Here is a 23,131-nt window from a genome sequence, read left to right as displayed (position 1 = left end):
TTAGACAGCTCTAGGCTGTAGCTAGTGAAGTGGCTTAGATTGAATATACAGTCCCTGATAAAAGATATACCTGCATGCACAGGTGAGGGAGGTGAATATGGATCCTCCAAATATAAAATGAGCCTGTAGGCTTCCAACTCTACAGGCACGTAAGTATGAGATGGGCTTTAATGAATCAATATTTTCCCATTGAGGAAAGCGAATGCCAGACCCACCAGGCCAAATCCTGAGAGCTGTGGGATTCTGAAATGATAACTCTCTTCAGCTTTAAGAAGCCATGAAAGGGAGATAAAATATGGTCTTCTGACTACTGGCACTGAGAACTAAGCACTGAGTGTCACAGCAGATTCAAGGGAGAAAGGAGGGGGAGAGGTCAAACCACAGAAAAGAATTCCCGTCTTTTCCTTAATAGTTTTTGAAGTTCAAACATCTGATCACCTCTTCCAATTATTAAAGATCATAGAAGAATTTTGCATTGGTGACATGGACTGTAATTACAATGCACATGAGCATGGTGTTTCCTTCATTGACTCCCTTAAAAACTGGCTGCACAATAAGAAGCTTTGCACAGAAATAACAAGACTTTTTTCTGCCCCTCTTTTTAAGGTACAGGAGATGCTCATGGGAATGAAATTATCATGTATTGTAAGACTGGTTTAAATCTAGAGATACAAGCAATATGTCTTTCAAAAGCCTGCTAAGGTCTTACTCCTTTTGCCTAAAAAGCTGATGCACACCTTTGCCTTTCTGTAGTCAATTTGTAATGGAACGGCGATACCTGGACAGACATGTTTAAAGATGCCGAACATTTTGGGTTAATTTCTAATCATCAATTAGTACTCCCTATGTACAGAGCTTTAAACAGACTCTACTTTGGTGGCTCACGTTCATAAATAATGTCATTTGCGGTTCATGGGTTGAATTAATCTGATATAAAATGACTAAATTGAGAATCTGTAGGTTGAGCTTTTGAGGAGTTCTGGCAGAGCACTAAGCAGGCAATCATAAGGTTATTAATGAAATGAGAATGACAGCAATTGAAATATTAAAGAAGTAGGACGTAATAGATTAGAAGTTAATTTTGATAACATAACTTGCACGAAAAAAGAAAATGATTGATGCAAGAAGCTCCTTCTTATTGTTTTCATATGCTATTTCTTTCAAAAGAGTGCCGCGAGATGGAACTGCATGGCTGTGAAGGGGACAAAACACCCCAGACTACCTTTTCCAACTCCTTACGTCAGCTGACATTCATGCCTTTGCTGCTAATCTAGTTTGGAGCTGGCAAACCTATGTGGAAAACATCTTCACAGTGTAAGTTTTTTGCAACCTTTAACTCAAAAATGAAAGCCAAGATACTTGGTGATGAATTCCTCAGGGTGATCTTGGATATGGCTTCATCATTTTTCCTAGTGAAGTTTTATGCCTGAAATGATGAAGGATGTTGAATGTGGAATGAAATTCAGCAAAACCACTTCCAGCTTTCGAGGAGCCAGTCTTCCACCTGACAGAGCTACACACAGGGCAGAAAGCTGTGAACCACGCAAGGCAAGAGGAGTAAAAGAAGAGTCTGGCCCAACTCATTAGAGTTTTAGCCTGTTGTTATCAATTTCTTCCACTGCTAGTGAAAGGCTTTAGGAGCAATAACTGGAAAATCTCAAGTGTAACAGTAAAGTATAGAACTGTTTTACGAACAATAAAGATCACTCTTTGGTAGGTTCAAAAGATATGTATCTTGAGTCTGCATAATATTGAAGACACATGAGTGTAAAAAACAGCAAACTGACCAGTATCAAACGAAATGCAGTATTTTAAAGACCGAATCTGCAAATTTCATACAAAATATATTGTTTGTAATATTCACTGCAATTGGAATGTATAATGCCATTTATCAAAAGGAAGAATTTTAAATGCTGCACATTTAATACTTGTTCTAATATAATGGGATGCTGAAAATTGAAGAAAAGCTTTAATAAAATTCCTTCGCTGTAAACATCAGTACCAATCTTACTAAAGCATGCCTTTTATTAGCACTAAAAAGACTTTTCCACTGAACACATTCATGTCCTGGGGCTTCTACAACAAAAACCAGCAATAAATTTAGAATCTCCAGTAAACAAATTATTCTATAAATACGGAATAATTTTCAGAGCATTGGAGGTCATTTGTAAACATTAAATAATAATTTCTGACTGACTGTATTACTCAACAGATTTAAGATAGGGATAAACAGCAAAAATACAGACACGTATTAAATACTGTTACAAATTTGTTTCCAGGAACTCTATGGTTAAGATTTTTAGCATACAGAAAATACAAAGAGCGTGAATTGGGAAATACATCCTTAATCTACTGGGCTGTGATAAACCCAGAAAGACTGCAGATTCCATTGTGTGATGATTAATGTAGCTATAGAGAAAGGCAGCCAACAGCTCAAGGTAAAACCGCACTCATGCGACCTGCTGACAAGTATATGGAAAGCCTGTAGAACTGTCCTCTTGGGTCCCACATGTTAATATAGCTACCTGCTTGTGTTTTAATAATAGTTATAATGATGATGAGTTAAGGTTGTTTGAAAAAGCATTGAAAATCCAAGAATTACTGAGCTACTCCATATGCAAAACCTAATGTCTTCTTACAGAACAAGGACATGAAGGCAGTGCGTTCCATCCGGCTTTATTCATTTGTTCATTATTCATTTGTTGGCAAATCTCTTGACATTCGCCAAGCAGATGACATTTGTACCGGTTACTGTTTTTGTTTCTTGCTCAGTTTAGAGTGAGCAAGAGGAGCTTTCCGAACAACAAAAAAAGCCAACATCCCTTATGCCATAAACAGCTCACAATCCAAGTCAGGAATATACAAATGCCATGGAGGTGGCGACTGAACTTTTAACTCAGTTTTCTTTCACATATCTCAAGGGAAACAGGAGCTTTTGGATGCTAACTTAGCTTTGGATGCTAGCTCTCGACAAGTTGAGAAGAGCTGTATCAAGAGGTTTATATATGAGCAATTCTGCAGTCAACAAAAGAGCCGACTGAGACAGTAAAACCGTTGAAGAACATTGTTTTGCCCTTATTTTATTGTTTGCATATTTAAGTTTTCCTGCTGGCTTGTGTTCCCTGTGAATCTGTTGCACAAACTTATATTCACACATTAACTTTCAAACATGCATTTCCCACCATTATACGTTGAAGTTTCCTATTAGACAGATCTCAGAGCTCTAAATGCTGAATTTTATATATAGTTTACATCTAATGCTCAAATAATTAAGGTTCGCATTTATTTCAAACTCCCTCTCCACCTCCTCTTGTCATCATTTAATAAAAATGTTTTGTTCAGAGAAAAGTAATTTTGGATACTGTATGTTTCTAGTGAGGATGAAAAAAATGCAGAATGCTACGTAGAAATCCTTGAAACAGCAAACTGCACATACATCTACCATATGTATCAATCCAGAGCTACACAGAACATCAAATCCAGAACTTTTCTCCAGAGTGTTCAGCTGAAAGCCCACCTGGGATAGAAACATCTGAACTGCAGATACGCCACCAGGGCTCACAGAAAGACAGCTGCAGGTTTAAAGCAGGCAAGGATAGAACAGGCATTTAAAAGAGGGGATTAATTTAAGAAATAAAGATTAAAATCTTAATAGGAAATGACTCAGAAGGAATATAATACCTAAAGATATGTAAAGAGTTTAAACAGCAAGAAGACAAAGTGATAATTCTGGGTTTCATTTCTTTACTGATCTCAGCAGCCAAACCCAATGAGCTCTGCTACAAAGGAAAACAGACAGCCGAGAGAAATGTCTTTTTAGGAGAGCTTCTTCATAAGAACAGAGTAAGAGCATTTGCTGCGGCTAGTAACAGTACAGAGGATCATTATTTCCGAACAAATACTGAGGAACCATTTGGAAAACTCAGAAGTTTTAGTTGGATTTGGATAAATTTAGGCTACATATTATCAGGTTCCTAACCAGAAAGGTTGAGATGCTAAGGATTCTTCCCAGCAGAGGTAAGGGGGCAATAAACCTTACTATCTTTGAGACAGAAGAACTTGTTAAGCTAATGAAGAAGTTTATATGATACTGTTGCAGAGGGATTGGACTTAATGATCCAAGAAGTCACTTCTGGCCCATTTTTATATATTGCTTAAAAGTGTACAACTAGAAATATAAAGAGCAGGAATATTACAAAATGGTATTCAACCCATCCAATAATATTATCTTTAAATGCACAGACTATTTATAAATGTTAATTAAAGTGCCGAAGATATTAGGTTATTTTCTTATTCTATTAAATACAACAACTTTCTGATGATACCAAAGGTATCCGGAGGTACTGAGGTGGCTTTCCATGAGTGCCCTGATCCTGGTCTAGGAGGAGTTCTGGAGGAGGGGGATGTCTCAGTAGCCCCTGTGCTTCCTTTTGTGCTTGCGGCATCCACACAGTAAAGTAGAGCACAGTGAGACAGGAGCTGCAGAGTAAAAGACAATGACCTTAGCAGTAAGATACTCACCCCAGCAGCCAGGTGCTTGGCGACAGTGAATAAAACACCGTAAATCCCCTGTTGATAGCAAGAGCAAGTTCATCTATTGCTACTGCCAAAGCAGAGAGAGGACTGCACACTCCAAAAACCATTATCAAAGAGCTGTGCACTATCATATATTTCAAAATTACCCATGTCCAATAAGAGACAGTCACCTTGCACTACTCTAATGAGCTCTAATTGGCCCGAGGATGCAAAAAGTTTCACATCCAGGCTATTGGTGACAATCTTGTGCTATTTCCATGGGAGATACCTGTGCTCTGCCTGACCATACTTTTGAATGTCTACGTCTTTCTGAGGCAGTTTGAAAATGCATAGAAATGCCAAAATGCATGGTGCAAAACTTGGGCACTTTTTACTTTGAGTCAGGAACTGTATTTGAATTTTGTTTTAAGGAAAAGTGGATCTTGCTTTTACATGTTTACTAATGTTCAGCAGTCTTTTGTCTCTGATTTTTGAAACGCACTGAAGTCAATAGCATATCTAGAGCTTGGGAAAGCCAGAAAACAGCCTAAAAGGTACCTGAAGTCTTGTCTGTTGAGAAGAGATACCATAGCCAGCTTCCTCCAGAAAACAATAAACTGAAGGATATTTGTGCAGAAACTCCTGGCAGCAAGTAGGTCACTCTCATGACTTGGAACAGAACTGGCTTATATCACCTTGACTGATAAAGCTGTCCCTCTACAGACTCTCCCTATGGTCTCTTTAGTTAAAAGCAATTTACCTTAGGCAGCGTTGAAACTGAGAAATGGACCACTCGGAGAATGAGACTTACAGTTTACAGATTACCCTGTTCAGTAGAGTAATATCTGCTTTTAAAACCAGTGAATGCAGTTCCAATATTTAAGCATCCTTGGACTGAATCCCAGGCTGTTAAAGATAGAGACTGTCTTGGAGGAAAAGCTACTGACCTTTGGGAGTTCATGCTGAGATAGTAATTTTCATAATCAAAACTTTAAAAATAACTGTAATGGGGAATAAAGGATAGTGCCAGACTTGTGCTGTTCTCCCTTAATATTCAGAGGTCCCCTTGAGCACTTGGAGATTGATGGCACATCATACCATGTGCTCTCTGTCTTATTAAAAGGAAACTTGCACACAGAAGAAAAACAAACATTCCTGATTTCCACGTCTGTTACTTGTCTGCTGCAAAATCCAAAGCTTTTGCACTGTAGCAGAGGCAAGCCTTTGTTATCAGGCAGTCCACAGATGAAATACTTTTAAAAGGTTTCAACTTTTCTCTGTGGACTTGCACGCATCACTTGCACATCACATTATATGCTGTACTTGGCTGTGACCTCAAATGCCCGTCTCTTTTTGATTTTCCTGGATTCTCATTTATTTTTCTGGACAAACAGCAAGAGCTACAGTTAAACTCTGCAATGTACCATGACTGATTAGATATTAGAAGGAATAATAGCCTTTACAGAGTAATGCACTATAGTTTACAAATTGCAAAAAAATGCCATTTACTTCATCCTGTTCATGTCTAGAACTTTCATTCATAGAGGATTAAAATAATTCTCCAAGACTCTGTCAGAGGTACCTTTGGAAATAATAAGCCTAAATTTTGGCAGATTCCCCAGTACAATATATTGTTTGGAAAAATCCTAATGCAATCTGTTGGTTTTTGTGAGTGTGTGTTTAATCAAATATTTCAACACTCTTCTGAAGCAAAAATCTATGCCAGTAGATTAGAGAAATCAATGCTCAGCATTAAAGTGGATAAAATGTTTTGCATGAAAACATTCTTTGTTTTTAGGGAAAATCAGTTTTAGTGACGTTCAAAACAGTTTGCAGAGAGATGTAAATATTGTTCTATTGTTACTTGGGAAAAAAAAAAAAACCCAACAAATTTGAAATGGCTTTCTAGAACAACAGTCAAAAGATTTTCTTTCTGCTCTTAAATGTGCAGTTTTCTTCCATTAATTCTGAAAATGTTAATCAACAGAAGAATTAATTTGGTGCCTATAAACAAATCTGCAGTAAAAATTAACTCATAACTGTGAATTCACTCCAGAACTTACAAAAAAGTCTGAAGATGTAAAAAATAATTTTGATATTTATGTTTTCTGCATCCAATGCATACATTAACGATTTAATCTTCATTATGACTTTACTGTAGAGCTGTATTATCCTAAATTATTGAGTGGAGTCCCGCATCTCACCATTCAAGACATGGAGGCGTTACTCCAGGAAGGTCTCTGTGTCCCAGAACACTGGTTTTGACGTGCTGCCTACCAAAGGCCGACGAACAAACCATGTTCCACTGCAGCACCATTGAAAATAACTGCGTTTTTCCTCAGCTAAGATTAAATAATAATTGAAAGATCATATTTGACAGCATATTTTCCCAGTTTTCTGCATAATTTTGCCTGTGTTGCATCTGCCAGCTTACAAAAAAGCATCAAGACATCAATGAAACAGGGGAGAATTCACCCTGTTAGAGCATCACATCCCTTCCCTCTTCATTTTAGCACAAACTGAAAGAAAAGTAGGGATTTACAGAGAACTTAAGAAATACTGACACTTTGCTTTGGAAACATTCTGAAGTAACAGAAGCTTACCAGAAAAACTAGTTGCATAGTCTCCACGGAGAAAGACCAAAAAAAATGAATAAACTATACAGTGGTCTTGCCCTATTATTCTGCGTGTTCTATCTTGCTCCTTGTAGTAGCCCTTTCAAGAAAATATATGCAAATAAAGCACATACAGTTAACACTGATAAATATATGAGCAGGAAGCTGGACAATGTTATTTTGTAAAGTTTCCTTTGGGATATGCTTTTTTCTCTGAATTCTACTTAGCACACAAATGACCAACAATTATTTTCTGCATCAGCGTGAAAATCAACAAAAGAGTAAGAAAAAAGCTATGAACAGAGCAAGGCTAAGTGGGGAATAAGCCGATGTTATTAGCAGATCCAAAGATAATTAACCATCTCCCAGGTTTGGTTCTGTTACAAAACCTCGTATAGATTGCTCACGTATCGAGGCTTTGATAAACACTACCACGTCAATCAGGCACATTAAACTTCAGGAGCTTGGGAAGAAGCCCTGCCTCGCACCGCCAGGCTGCTGAGAACAGGGCAGGCGGGCGCTCAGCACCGAAGAAATTATCCCCAAAGGAGCCCTTGGTGTTGTGCCAAGCCTCGTTAGCATTTAGCAGCGAAGCAAGCAAGAGAATACACAGACATGAGTGAGTCAGGAGAGCAAAACAACAGGGTTAGGGTTTATAGGTCCTGTATTTAGTGCGTTTTAAAGGGTAACTGTTGATCCAATACAAAGACACTGAGGAACAGCGCCATTTAACATCCTTGCTTATGTGCACAACTTTTCGTAAATCCCTAAAAGTGCATTTGCTGTGGGCAAAGATTTTTCTGTAATGCTCCCAAGCAGTTCTTGAAAGCAGGTGGGTCACTGACATTCTGGCAATTATTAATTTTCTTCATTCGTGTATTCCCTTTTGGATGCAACTTAAAGCACACAAACAGCACATAGAATAGCAGTGGTAAGAAAATACTCAGTTTCACATACGGGGATGGATTTTATTGGACTTGTTTTCAATGAGGTCCTTCCTAACCCAAAATCAGGTATCAACTGCAGGATTTATTAAGAAAGAGAGGGAGATTTATCTGCTCATTGTTGGTAGGTGGAGCTGCCAGCATGGCCACCTTGGTCACACCAAGCTTTTGATGAGTAATTCGGAAGAACAGATGTTTTATGTGGGAACTTGTCCAGATCTTAAAAAAAAAAAAAAAGTTGTGAGGAATTCAGTAGTGGTGTCTTTGGTCAGCAGCAGTAGCTTCAAAAATACTGAAGCAATACTGAGTAAATAGCTGTATTTCCAAGTCACAGCAGAGAAGCAGGGACATTGCATGATTACCTTCGTGAGTGACGTACACTGCGGTGATGAACTAATTGGTGATCGCCAGTTAAATGGACTGAACAAAGCTGTAAACCCTGGACATGTTAATATGCCCATTATTTTCTCATCAATCTTCTTTTCTCATTCCGTTCTTTTCAAAAAAGCCCAGGAGTGACCCTCTTCCTTCCCATCAGCTGCACTAGCAACACCAGCCGAGACAAATGGCGAGAAGCTTTATAGGACTGCAAATGTATGGGAAATCTTTGAGAGGTATTAACTACTGCATTTCATGCAAAACTGAACTAATAAAGACTCTTCCTCATAGATCATGTCCAAATTGAAAGGGGTTTTAATCCACACAAAAGATTTCATAAGGCTTTATCATTAGTCCAGGGACTATTAAGCATATAAGAAGGTACCTTCAAATTTATCTTTTACACACTCTTCAATCACTGCTCAGTCTTGCCTTTTCTCTTAAAGCCCTGTGCAATTTGTACTGTAAACGCCTTAGAGGATGTGCTGACAAAATGCTATTGTCTGTCTGGAACACCTCTCAGCCTTACCTTCAAGGACGGGGCTGCTCACCAGGGGACTGTGAAGGGAAGGAGGAGGAGGGATGGAGGATGCTGCACAGGAGGGGCCAGGCTGCCCCTGGGGCATGGGACTTCTAGCTGGCTCCTTTGGCACCCCTGGGGTAACCCACAACGAGACCTGCCAGCACCGTGAGCTGCTCTCCCACAGACCCACATGTAGATGTGGCACTTAGGGACATGGTTTAGTGGTAGACTTGACAGTATTGGGTTTACAGTTGGACTCAATGACCTTAAAGGTCTTTTCCAACCAAAACTATTCTAGGTGCCTCGCCAGCTGGGTCAGGGGACCCCACATCCACCAGGTCCACCATGGGCAGGATCAAAACCACAGCACGAAAAAATACATGACCAGCCGTGCTGGCAGATGTAAGAGTCTTACTCTAAAGGCATGGGACTGAAAGCCTTACAGGAAGAGTTAGCCATCGTGAAGCCAGGGTCTGAGCAAATGTAAAATAACAAGTTCCTGTTTAACTCTCTTTTATACACTGCTACCGTATTCTTGCAGTGGTTTAAAAAGTGTGCATTCCAGCACAAAGGAAATTAAACAGGAATGGCATTGCGTTATCACTGGTGATTTCAAAGTTAGCTACATTCTGCCTGGAAAAATACAGCTTCCTTGTGCTGGAACTCTTCAGCGGGTGAGTTAATCAGGTGATGCAAGTTGGTGTAACTGTCTGAAAGCCTCAGCAACAATGCAAGATGCTGCTCTCCTGATTACTTTTTGCTGAGCCTACATACTTTGTAAAGCCACTACAGCAAGTTGATAATGATGCATGAAATGGAAAATCCTTCTGAGCACACCCAAAAGGGCTGTGGGTGTGCAAAGCAATCGCAACAATGCTGTGTTATTTGACGGTTCTTACTACACATGCACCCATGCTACCATATTCAGGTTTTCACTGGTTTTAAATAGGTGCAACTCCACCTCTTGTAATGCATTTACTCCTGAAGAACACAGCCTAAATATGACCAGAGTCAGACATACAGCAGTATTCAGGTCAGGCACAGAAAAAAGAACAGAACGTTGTGGGACTATAGATGAAGACCTTTAGTGGTGTCACTCCACTGATTCAAATCAGCAGAGAATTTGGCCTAGTTACTTTCCTCATTGACGTGCCTACCCTCTGAGGCAAGGGTAGGTATTTTGAGAATAAAAACACTCCGGGGACATATGTGCCACTCTCACACATCAGCAGTAGTTCTTTCAGCATTACAAAACTTGCTAGAAATTGTTTGGAGAATTTTCTAAGTAAGTTTTCAATACTTTTCTATTCATCTCCGTAGTCTCAGTGCTACTTAAAGGTCAGCTGAAATAGCTGTAGGCAGTGGAGGAATCATAGAGAGATCATATGAAACACAACCTGGTTTCTGAAAAAAAAATAATAAAAGGATATTCAGCTCCTCCTCTACACCATTTCTCTCTACCATTTTGACTACTTTTGGGACATTAAATACTGGAAATAGCTCAGAAAGCATTTGGCTCAACATCTATATCTATATATCATAAGGACTACTACATAATGTAAGTGCTTTAAATCCATCCTAACTAGAAAATGTAAGCTACATAATGCCAAAAATGTCATTAGAATGTAAGCACTTCACATAGCCATACTCCTAACATCCTTCCAGGGTTCATCCCATATAGAAAACCACAGATTAAATATAGTGCCTCGTGCACATTACACCATTAGCTTTGTATTATAAATCAAACAACTTTTTTTTACTGGATTAGCTTCCTCAGCCAGGTGGCAGTGAGAAAAGCTGAGCTGTAGTACTAATACATGGGAATCAGATCGTCCTGAATTTAGGTTGGCTTAAATCAGTTGTGGAACTACAATCTCAACTGACAACGACATTCAGGGACCTGAGTTACAGGAAATTTTTGCTTCGCTGCTAAACAGGGAAAGAAATTGCAGACCAGTCCCAAGATTTATCACTCAAATATAATGAAAGCAAGACAACATATTTCTCTTAAAGTACAGACACACCATTCAGAGTTGCCCGCTACAGCAGTACAGTTGTATTCAAAATCTGTTGGCAAGTGGAGGGGCTTATTTCCTCACTTCTATTCTGCGCCTCGACTCAGCCAGACTTAGAGATACTCAAGAGCAATTTCTCTTACTGGTTCTGCTTGTTCTGCTTCCAAAACAGGGTAACATCAGGGGTTTTTTTTCTCTGAATTTTTTTCTAAATGTCTTAATTCTTGATTCTTCATAGTGTATTTCAACCTATGCTCAGTAGGTTTTTCTTTGTTTATTCATAGCTTCTCTCAGTGAAGTTCTGTGGTCTAATTGGAACATCTTGACCAAAGCTTTTAACATATTAGTGATTTCATTTGCTCTTAATTCAGTCATTCAACAATCAGATCTGGAGCTTTCTGTAATTAGCCGACTCCCCAGGGAGATGCTCTACAAAGTTCCACCAACATTTATCAGTTCTTTACCAAATTTAAGCAGAGGTTTGATCTATTTTAAGAAAATAATACCTTTATTAATCTCTTTTTAATTGTTTCCAATTAAGTTACCAGAACTGTAGATGTCTGTGACACAATGTTTTCATATTCCAGGTTCTCAGATTTGAAAACATGCACAGTCACCGCTCTCTGGGAGTAGAAAAACACCCCCAGAACTGGGAGAGCATTCTGCACTCCACGCTACATGGTGCACCATGTTCCTGTTCACCTTTTTGGAATGGCCCCAGGTAAAAATAAGATGACTTCTCTTTGGTTTCAGGAAAAAATGCAGATTAATTGATAAAGGAATATTCTAAAATTAAGTTTTTTCATGTTCATTTTGGAGCTTTTTCCTTTTACTTATCATACTGGATGTCTCTGAAGACAGAAAAACCTCAAACAACATAAAACCTCCTTACCTGTGCACCAGCTGCTTGCGGCTTACACAAATCGCAGTTTCATAGTCATGAGTGACACATACTTTATGTGGGCTGCACTTCACCTTCAAACACGGATCTTTGGATGGATCAAGGGCTATAAAAAACCAGACAGATTAAAAAAGAAAGTGAGAAATGCACATCAAGTTTTCTCTTGGTTGACAGATGACGACTGGTTAGAATGAACGCTCCCTCATCTGAGTGAATAAATACTTTACCATTTCATAATATGTGCCGTTGTTTGCAGACTGCATATAGAGGTGTCGAAGTAGAAAGATAGATGGAGAGCTTAAGGACTTTGATTATTAAACAGTGACCCGAGCCTAACTTGGCATTCACATTAATACTAAACATAACACTTTGGGATGAAGTTCTCGCATAATAACCTACATCATGCTGTTTATTTCACAGAAAAGTTACAGTGGAATATAAAATCCTCACAAGTAACAAAAGGACTAGTATCTTAGAAGCTATCTAATAACTGACATACTGCAGAGTACTAATAAATTTGATTTCACAGATACTGTACAAAAGGCATATTATTTTGTAGAAATTATTTTTAATTTTTACAGATAAGCATCTCCCATACTTAAAATGCTTGAGTAGAAGAGCAGTATTAACAATAAAATAATCCTGGGCTTTTATACCACCTGCATCACCAGCAGTGTTGTCAGAAGTGGACAGAGAGAATGATGAGTTGCTGTCTCAAAGCAAATACGCCCAAGCTGCTGTCCCTGCCGATGCTCCCCAGGGAAAGTGCCTCCTCTTAATCAGTCCTTATACTCTTTATTCTCCTTCCGACATTATATAGCCCAGAAATGTACTTCAGTACTCCAGCCAGCCCCAGGTGGTCCATCTTTCAACAGTTCTTAAGTTGCTGGAGAAAAGGACATGGCAGCAGTAAAGGGAGCTTCTCTCCCTCTGCTGTGATGGGTGATTTGTGGTACTGCAGCGAGTCAGGACTTTGGAAGAAGTGCCAGTGACATGCAGTCCTGCCTGGGGAAGTGCAGGATATTAGTTAGGGTTTACCCTCTGGTACCCTCTTTACAGCTTTGATTAGGAAAGATCCCATGAACCTTCCTCCTGAGCATATCCAGTTACCAATCTTGTTGTTAAAATCCGCCTCGCTGTAAGTGCACGGTGAGGCAGCACAACCATGGGCTCGAAGGAGTGAATAATGCCGTACCCTAACGATGACACAGACGGACGTAAAGGCCTACAGACAGAAAATACTCGCCAGAATTTGCATTTATCCAGGAGGCAAGGATGAACACACACGTGCACTCACGCACACAGAGCCACAAGCCCTGCTTCTCTGCAAAGGGTGCCGGGAGGCAGAAATGGCACAGCGATACGCTGCCAGTATTCTAACAGGAGGCTCCTGACAAGGTTCCTCATTTAGCTTGCGATGAGCCATTTCCCCCAGATGCAATCAACACTCAGAAAGGAGCAGTGGGAGTCTGAAGAGCCCCTTCACTTTTTTCTGTATGCAGAGAAATGTCTCCTAACACTAACGAAGAAATCAGCACACGGCATATTACACTAGGTTTTACTAGAACTGCGCATGCCTTTCACCTGTCCTCAAATAAATGAAGATGTTAAGCTAGTATCAGTGGCCTGATGTGGTAAAATCAGGATTTGGTTTGGGATCATCCTGTTCAGCACCCAAAGTGAGCAAGAGGGTCTGATCGCAGAGGCAGGAGTGGCTCCTTCAGAGAGGCAAGAAGATGCTGGGGCATTAGGAGCTGGAGCAGCCTCCTGGTCCCTACAGAAGCCCAACAGCAGCAGACAGCATTCGCTGTCCCGCCGGTGTGCAAGCCTGTCTGCTCCTGCCAAGTTTCTACAGATTGCTTCCTTAAATGAGCGGTGATTTGCTAATCCTTGAAATAAAGAAAGAGAAGCGATACAGTGCTATGCTGGATACCACTCCAATTAGAGCACTGATCCCACCTGGGAAAATCTCTTATAAATACTTTGCTGCAATCAAGTCCCATTTGAAAGGCTATCTATCTAAATTCGTTCTCTTACAAAAGGAAGCTTCTAAAGATCAGCAATAAGACATATCTGCCAGGATGAATTAGAAAGATTCAAACAATGGTTATATGAATAACTCAGAAGAAGGGAAGTCACAGCCATACAGAGAAATTTCACCTTTAAATGACTTTTAGAGAAGCTTATTTTGGACATTAATATGTCTTGGATTTGACTTTCTGTTCCTCTTACATGTCCCCAAATCCCATTTTACCTCTCCTCTCCCTCCCCCACATAAGGGGCTACTCTTGGAGATGGGCAACTCTTAGTTTCATCTTTGGGGCTGTATAAAGCTCTTCCTGCACATTATGATAATGGTCTTCCCCACTTTTACTGAACAATCAGACAAACTTTTGAAGGGTACTATTTGAAGCACAAGACATTTCAGTTTGCTATGCACTGAATTTCTTTATATGACAGCAAACATACTTCCAACAAGTAGAGGATTCCTCAGTTTCCCTGCAGCGCTGACGTGCTGCAGCTGTTCTGCATTGGTTTGAACAGCCACAGATCCAAGCTCCCACCACATTAGCACCGATTACACGTTTGGGATGGGCAGTTGCGCTTCGCTAGTGTGTATGTATTTAGTGGAATGCCTTTGGTGTAAGACATGGGGAAATCACAGAAACAATCCAAATATGTTAAAAGCTTTTTCTTCTAAAGCCATTAAAACTGATAGAAAAGGTGAAGTGAGCAAAGAAGGAGAAAAGACCATGTGTTTTCTGCACCATAAACAACACGGCATCGACATCCCATGAGTCACCACTCGGGAAATACAAAGGCAGCGTCTGAGGGGGCAGGGTCTGTCCCACTGAAAAGCCCAAAGGCTGGAAGGGCTCTTCAGGGTGTTCTGCTGCTGCCTTTTGCTGTCTTTTCCAAGTCAGACTAACAAGCACATGTGAAGCAGCCCATCCCCTGCTCTTTACGCTCCCAGAACACAGTGGGTCAGGTACACGTTCTTAATCCTCTGCTCTCACTGGAGACTGAGTTAAAGACTGAGGTTGGTATTCGACAGGGATTGAAATGGCAAGCCACAGTCTCCTTACCGAACCGTCTACCTAGATATTCTTAAGCAGCCTGAGATACCCTCCTTCTGCAAAGCCTTTCACAAGTAAGCACCACTCGAAGCGTGAAGGGTCACCAGATCACAGGTTCATTGGGCTGACATAATGCAAAGGTCAAAACCACACACAAAAAATTTAACGACCAGAACTTTTGCTCGCTTGCAGCTGGCCTTGCTCTTTTACTGGAGCATGTGCACACTGTCTGCTTTCGCTGGTGACACATCCTTGGTACAAAATGCTGCATCAACAGAAACCATTGCACAAACTGGCTAGGAGCCCAGGGCTAATAGCTGCCAGCATTGCTGGGCTGCTGGAGAGCACTCTCTGGCCCTGCGCTCATAGTCTTCTATCAGCCAGAGCCAGCACGAAAGGGGATGTGGGTTTAGCCTTGAAAGTCAATCCGAGTTTGGCAGGAATAAGAGAAGCAAGATTTAAGCCCACGTGGTCTATGTGGCATCATGCACAGTTTCAATATTCAGCAATTTTCATACTAAAATTTACTCTAATTGAAGAATTATAGCCACTTCTGGAACTCCTTAGGTCTTCTAAAGCAATAAACACACACACACTTCTGAAGTGTGTATGGTCTGAAATAGTATCACAAAACACATTATTGTAAAAAGAAACACAAGTTTCAAATATTTTGCAATTAAAATGTGTCTACCAAAAAAGAAAAAATATTGTTGAATGGTCATCAGTTTGAAGCAAAAGAATGGGAAAAGATGTAGTTGAAAATGCCAGTCACTATTTCATTCTAAATCAGGCCTCTACTTTTCTCTACTTCAGTGTCTTGCTTCTAAAATCTGAAAAGAATAACAATACTGCCAATAATAATAATAAATGAAGCTTTTCCCAGCCTGTGTGTTGAATGAATTATTTTATTCATGGTGGGAAAGCTCATGAAGATCCTTAGACGGAACACACTATCACTATAGAAGCATCATTTATTATTCATTACGAAACAGCCCTTCATACAGTTCAAAACAGTAGAAGGAAGTTTATTAAATACAAGTAAAACCGTGGGCTTTGTCAGAAGACAGGAAAAAAATCCCATGATGCGGATTATTATTTCTTGAGATTTTTTTGCCACTTATGCAGAATGCACGATCCATCTGAACATAAAAGGTCAAAACAGGGATTTATATGTCTGCAAAGTTCCTCAACATGTTAAATAAGTTTGGAAGGTTGTTCTACTGCTAAGCAACACAAGCCCTAAGGACAGCTTATAATAAGAAACAGTTTCTGAAATATGCTAATCAAAGATCATGCTTTGTTAATCAGATTTCTACATGACTAGGAGCAGATGCTCATCATCTGCAGAAGAAAAGACCCTTGGGAATAAGATGAAACATAACAACCATATTTGTCATCCCAGTTCTTTTTGTCCTAAAGCAATGAATATGAAATTTTTGAAAACGAAGAGCCAAAAGTACAAATAAATAAATGAAAGTGGGAAGAGGAGTGAGAAAAAAGCCTGAAGTTTTTTTTTATTAAAAAGATCTTATTTTATCAACTTGAAAGGAATATTGCAGCCATTCCTTTCCTATGTCAAAGAGTCTGCACATAGTTACTCAAGTCTGTCTGCACAGTAGTAACATAAATACCTTAACCCTGGCTTTAATATGTGAACATAGTTCCAATTTTTCTGTAGATTGGGACTAAAGGTGAAACTGGTACAGTCAGTTAACCTGACCTGACAGTGGCTGAGGACTGGCCCAAAGGTTTTGGAGGGGATATGTGTCCAGCAGTGCTGGAATTAAAGGTTTCATCTGAACTTAAATTCTTTGCTGAATATCCACTTCAGTCACCCTGTCTAGCTTTTTGTGAGTCCAGGCTTCAATAGTTCCCAGTCCTGAGCTTTTCCCCTGTTCAGATCCCTGCACACTTGGCCTCCAAGGGAATATCCATCCCAGGAGATATCTGGCTGAAATGCAGGGAAATGCAGTGCTGCAAATTCCTCAGCATAATCGTTTGCAGAAGTTTTTATCCTAGTAAAATTTAGAATTTTGGGCTTTTTATCTTGGCTCAAAAAGTCTTATTCTTCCTCACGGAACACCTAGGTGTTCCTGCTGCTGACATTTGTTTTCTGGCCAGCTGTCCTGGTACTCTGAGCTGCGACTTCTCTTCCTTTCTGGCAGAGCAGGGGTCAAGAAGCGTTTACATGGGCTAAAGTTTCTGCTTCATTGGCCACAACAGTCTTGTAGGAAAACTGTTCTCCAGGCCAGCTGACTGCACTGCAAAGGGGAAAGGCTTTCAGACGTATGCAGGGACCCAAAACCTGTGCTAGGTCTGCCTATACAAAATAGAAGTGCAGAATCAGAATCCTGTCACCAAGAGGCAAAAGACTTGCATTCCTTTTTTTTGGGTCAAACTTTTATTATGCATAGCAACCTCAGCTCCCTCCTAAAACTATAAATCTTCTGTGGTTATCTCTATAAGATAACCACAGGAGATATAAAGAGGAATAAACACCAAGGTTTGCACCAGACAATTAAACAACCTCCTAATGGTATGCTGACATCTCTTTCCAAGACCAAAAGGATTACAGACACCAACTGCATCACAAATCCCTTTCCCTCCCAGCTCCACAAAGCAGACCAGATAAAGCTGCCTTATGGACCGTACACACCTTCCTCTGCCCTCCCTGCACCATCCACCAGAAGCTGTGAGTTTGCAAGATAAATCAGTGTTGGACAAAGACCTAAGAACAGCGTTTGAGATACTTTTCTATTACATTTCATGTTTTTATATATTGCCAGTATAAAAGAAGACTTACGACTTGCAGGAAACTCCTTAGTTCAGACAACGGCAGTACAGGGACAAGTTACTCTATAAGACTGTGGCTCTATATACTGCAACTATGGGTCACCGTGTTAATCATAACCGAGTAAATTTATTTTTCACACATTTGACTTTAAAAGGGTGATAACAAATAAATACTTTCAATGTCTTGCAGCAATGGATGTGTAATCCTGCAGAAACTGTACAACTAGTTCACAGCAAGATTTATGAGCTTGATTTTGTTTTTATGACCATTCGTTTGGGGGAAGAGAGTAATTTCATAGCTGTTTAGTGGAGCTGAAACAAACTACACAATCAAAAAGAAATGGCATTATGTAAATATTGGGTTTTTTGTTTTCAAAATTGCCTGACAATAAGTACTATGATCACTCAATGACAAAAATGCTTCCACATAATGAAATGTCAAGAGAAGTTGCTTTTATGCAACCCCCTCGGAACTGTTCTGACTATATGAGAAAAGAACTACATCTGTTGAGAAAGGTATGATGAACTGGAAAATGGGACCTGCTGCCTTCGATGCAGAGATGCTAGTGCATATTTTAAAACAAAATAAAATTATAATAAAACAAAGCCTCTGAATTAAATGATGCATTACATTATAGGCGTGCATTTCAATATCATTATGTATTATCTGATTCTGGCGATATTCCGCAAGCAAGCAGGAGGAGGAGGGCAGAGCTCCTGGCTGTACAAGCGAGGAAGCCGTGGACACAAGGTGGTCTGGGCAGGCAGGGGCGCGAGGCTGGCTCCTCACCCCGCTGCATCCCCGCTCAGCGCGGAGCTCACGCGGCACTGCATGTCAGACTGCAGATCTAAGGGGCAACGTTTCCAATCAGCATCTTGTCGCCACTTACAGCAGGGTGACAGCCAAAGAGAAAACGTGATCAAAGCAGTTTAGTGGCTTGGAGGAGTTTTACTACAGGCTTCCATGAAAACTGGCGTAGAGCGAACATGTAAGAAACCATACAGCCAGCCGAAACATGTATAAATAAAAATCTCTACAAACTTTGTCCTTGATTTTTACTAGGAAAAGGGCATGTTCTCCACACATGATGGGTAAAAACAATTTTGGCTTTAACATTTCAGTGTTCAAAGCCAAACCATAGATTTCCTCCCAGAATTAGAGCATCTATTCAGCTTGAAAGTAGATGATGAATTTATGCCTTTTTTTCTTACTGTGAACATGGCCATACACAATAACTTAAAGAGCACTCAGGTGAACGTTGCTCTGCTTCTCTGTGAAAACACGATAGTTTTCAATACTCCAGTGGTGAACTCCAACCAACCCATGTGCTGAGAGATATGACTGCCAGTGGAGCTTACGCCAAGTGCAATGGGACCAGCCCATCACCCTCATATGAACAAGACACCCAAGCCCGTGATGGACTTCCAGGCTTTTATAGGTTTCTGCCTATTACCCCTTCCCCAGATTTTCTTATTTGACAGGTTGGTAAGTGGCCACGTTGAGTGACTAAGACTATGTTGTTTATTGGAACTGACTGTACATTTCTTCTCAGAGCTGATACTGCTAATAATTCTGGTTTTAAAAAACGTTATTTAATAACAGATTAATTACATCCCTCCATATCAATCACAAATAATTACCAATAGTTTTTATTCTGCTTCTGCAAATCTTATCATAAATCATTCTGCTTCATTAGGGAGTAAACTGGTGTTAGCCCTCCCCCAAGTCTAGGGGAGACCATGTCTTCCATTAGCAAGTTCAGATATTTAAGTCTCTCTCTCGCCTGCTCCCCCTCTCTGCATAATTACTCAGAGCAATTTGCATATAGAAATCAATTCAGCTGAAAATTAATTACCGTAAGCCTGAATGTTTCAAACATGTATGTGAATTATTTTCAGTAAATGGAATTTCTCAAGGCTGTTAAACAGTAACATCTCAAACTGTCAGCATTTATTCCATCGCTGCGCAGTATTTTCATATAGTTTTGTTTTGGAGCACTCTCACGTTTGAGTGGCTGAAGAAATCAGTATAGCGCACAGAAACATCTATTTTAATTTTTACAGGCACTTTCAAAAATAATTTCTCCTAACTGACATATAATTGCTTTTGACGTTGCTGAGGGCCATCCAAGGCAAAAGATGCTTCAAAGGACTCTACAGATTTCCTTTCCAAAGCAAAGGATAAGAACCCAAGTATTTAAACAAATTTCCTTGACAAATACATGGACATCCTATGCAGTGAAAATAAGCAAAGCAAAGAAAAAAAACCACAGGACTGTAAGTTAGGAAATGTGCTTCCATCGGTGGGTGTGATAATCAGTCCCAACCATCCATGTAGGTATTCAGCGACAGGTAGAGACACGTACAAGACCATTGTTGGTATTTGCTGAAGAGTCATAAAAGAGAAGCTCCTGGTTTGATTTCTAACAATGAATCATTATAATGTATAGCTTAATATACTGCAAACGTATCTCAAATACTTCCCTACGCTGGAGCAGGTTTATAAATATTTCATATGTTTAGGTATGTTTACCTCATACATTTGTTTTTTGTTTTTAAACCTTCTTTTGCATCTAAAAACCAAAAAAAAACCAACAAACTATCCACTGGAAAAAAGAGGCTGTCAGATAGCTGGGAACTTGCTTGGTGTTCCAGCTAGCACCAGGTGCCCTGTTCACAAACAACTCTGCTGCCTGCAAGGCAAGGGTCCAACCAACATGCAAGTACCGAGCACTCGCATCGGCTCGGTACGACCCGGCACCAGTGCTGTCAGTGCTCCTCTACATTTCGAGCCCTTCACTGTGTGACGATTCATGCTTGTGTGTGTTGTACCCGAGGGTGTGTTTCTGCATATCCCGGTAAGCTGATGGCAAAACAGACCTAACCCCCCCCACAGACAGAGACGTTGGTCAGATGTTCCATTCAATCATTAATTCAGGAAGTAGTGGGGATACAAAAATACCCCCGTTCTCCAGGACTCATGGGGCTTTGGCATATGTTTAATGAAAGCAGCTCTACAGTTTCTGTTCTAGAGTCCCCCAAACCCCCAGGGCGATCCAGCTTACAGTTTCCTGGGATGGAAGTGGAGAGCTTCAAAAGATTGCTCTAATCTTTAGTTGGTGAAACATGAGAAAATGAAGGAACAACTGCTTCTGCCCTGCAGGGAGGACGCAGCTCTGCGGTAGCTGTCTCAGCAGACCCTCAGCACAGGAGCAGAGCTAAAAATGTGGCTGTTCGCTTTGGTCTGCCTCAGCGCTCTGCTTGCTTTTCAGAGGTACCCTGTAACAACACAGGCATAGACTCACAGAACAGGCTGGGTTGGAAGGGACCTTATAGACCACCCAGTTCCACCCCACTGCCAAGGGCAGGGACACCGGCCACCAGCCCAGGTTGCCCCCAGCCCCGTCCAGCCCCTTGGGCACTGCCAGGGATGGGGCACCCACAGCTGCTCTGGGCAGCCCGTCCAGCATCTCGCCACCCTCACAGGGAAGGATTTCTTCATATTATCTAACCTAAATCTACCCTCTCTCAGTTTTAAAACCATTCCCCCTTTTCCTATTGCTACAGTCCCCATTAAAAAGTCTGTCCCCACCTTTCCCGCGAGCCCAGTGAAATGCCCCTACCCGCGCGGGGATGCCCACCCTCCCCACACCTCCTGCCCTGCCCGCGCAGGTGTAGCTCCTGCGGCAGCAATGCTGCTCCTGCCTCCCCTGCCCCGGCGCTCCCAGCCCAGCCGTACCTCTCCTGGAATGAAATATGCTCCCTCAGACTTTCACGCTCAATTTTCTAGCAAATGATGTGAGGAAAAAAAGAGAGCAAGCACTTGGATCTCCACACTGGTAGAAGTGGCTAGCTGATAACATCTTGTGAAACGGCTGTACGTCAGGTTTCAGTTCGGTAAGCAGCTGAGGCTGCATTTTCCATATCTGCCATTGAACTTGGGTCCTGTGACGCCGGCTGACTCCCTAAAACCTCTAGATCCCAGCACCAGAACAGAACTTTGCTTTTTTCTCCAAAAGCCATTTTTTCTTTCTTTCTTTTTTTTTTTTTTTTTTTTTTAAATTTAACTAACTAACTAACTAACTAAATTATTCTCATTGCTGATGGGGAAATAGTGACAGTATAAACTACAAAGGTTTTTTAAAAAAATCAAAGCCATCCAAAAGACTACAAATAATATTTTTTTTTTTAAAGGACGCATATTTAAGATAACTTTGAGATTTCTGAATGCTTAAACTTGACAAACCTATGGTGATTTTGAAATGCCAGATGTAATTTTCCCTGTGAACTGACCTAGACTATTTCTGCTTTCTGTCACACTGGAGTGAATTATCATTTATTTAGTGGGATTTCAATCAATGCAAATTATTTTTACTCCAAGGCCAATGAAAACAAAACAGGTTATACCTTGTTCAGAAAATAGTATTTTAAATTACTCATGCATAATTAAAGATACACCCTTCCCATTCCAGATTAATACAAACATATATTTTGATTTGCTTGGAGAAAAGTTGCATTGTATGCCACGAAACACTTCTGTAATAGTTGTGAAGCTGTTGTAATTTATACTTAACTGAAGCAAAATTATAATGGGGAAAAAATTACCACGATTTAATTCAGATAGTTAGTTCATGAGATACTGAACCCTTTTCCAACTTTGATTAAAAAATATAATGAAGTATAATACAGTGAACTATGAGTAGAAAAAAATAAAATTGAAGCATACAACTCTTCTGTATTTTTCAGCAAGAAAAATCTCTTACCTATCAAATTTTATCATTCTTCAAATGATATTTTATGTCATTAAATCTCATTTGAAGACATGGATAACAAACAGATCTTTTAATAGTTATTTTTTAGAGGTAATGCAGAAGCAAAAGCACGTCCCTGTTATTACTGATTCCATCAACAAATAGTAAAAGAAATAAGGACCAAACAACTTTTTTTACAAATTGGCATTTCAGTATGCATTATTACAAATCTTTTCTAAGACAACATTGTAGAGAGCTAGGCAAGCAATAAAAATTCTGGGTATGAATTCTTTGAAAGGCTGACGAGTTTGCTCTATTTGTCGACAGACTGAATGTCAACGTTGTTACAGTTACAGCAATTCCCAGCCGGGCACCTGCATATCTCTACATATGCGTATTTAAATGTTAAACTAGATAAGACATTCAGCCCTGGAAATGAGAAAACCTCAACTTTTCCCATTAAGTTCCTTTGCTTATTTAGCAGGACAGATGAAACAGAATTTGGCTCCAAACATTATAAGCTATTGAATATAAAATATAGGAGCTCATTTTATACTTAATTAATAAGGTACAATACGGGTAGCATTCTTGGAAACAGGAGGCATGGAAGAATTACAAC

The 23,131-nt window shown here is 40.2% G+C and overlaps 1 protein-coding gene across 2 annotated transcripts in view; it reads right to left on the bottom strand.

The window, feature by feature from the left end:
* Positions 1–23,131, bottom strand: part of SPOCK1 (SPARC (osteonectin), cwcv and kazal like domains proteoglycan 1) — a 323,259-nt gene that overhangs the window by 122,598 nt on the left and 177,530 nt on the right. For both annotated transcript variants that reach the window (XM_040604741.1, XM_040604742.1), the window contains one exon: positions 11,883–11,997. In XM_040604741.1, the coding sequence (XP_040460675.1) occupies positions 11,883–11,997 (115 nt within the window). The remainder of the gene's footprint in view (positions 1–11,882; positions 11,998–23,131) is intronic.

This window comes from Falco naumanni, chromosome 8, assembly GCF_017639655.2.
Source record: "Falco naumanni isolate bFalNau1 chromosome 8, bFalNau1.pat, whole genome shotgun sequence".
Taxonomy (NCBI): Eukaryota; Metazoa; Chordata; class Aves; order Falconiformes; family Falconidae; genus Falco; species Falco naumanni.
The sequence above is the reverse complement of the archived record's forward strand: the minus strand, read 5'-3'. Positions and strand labels throughout refer to the sequence as shown.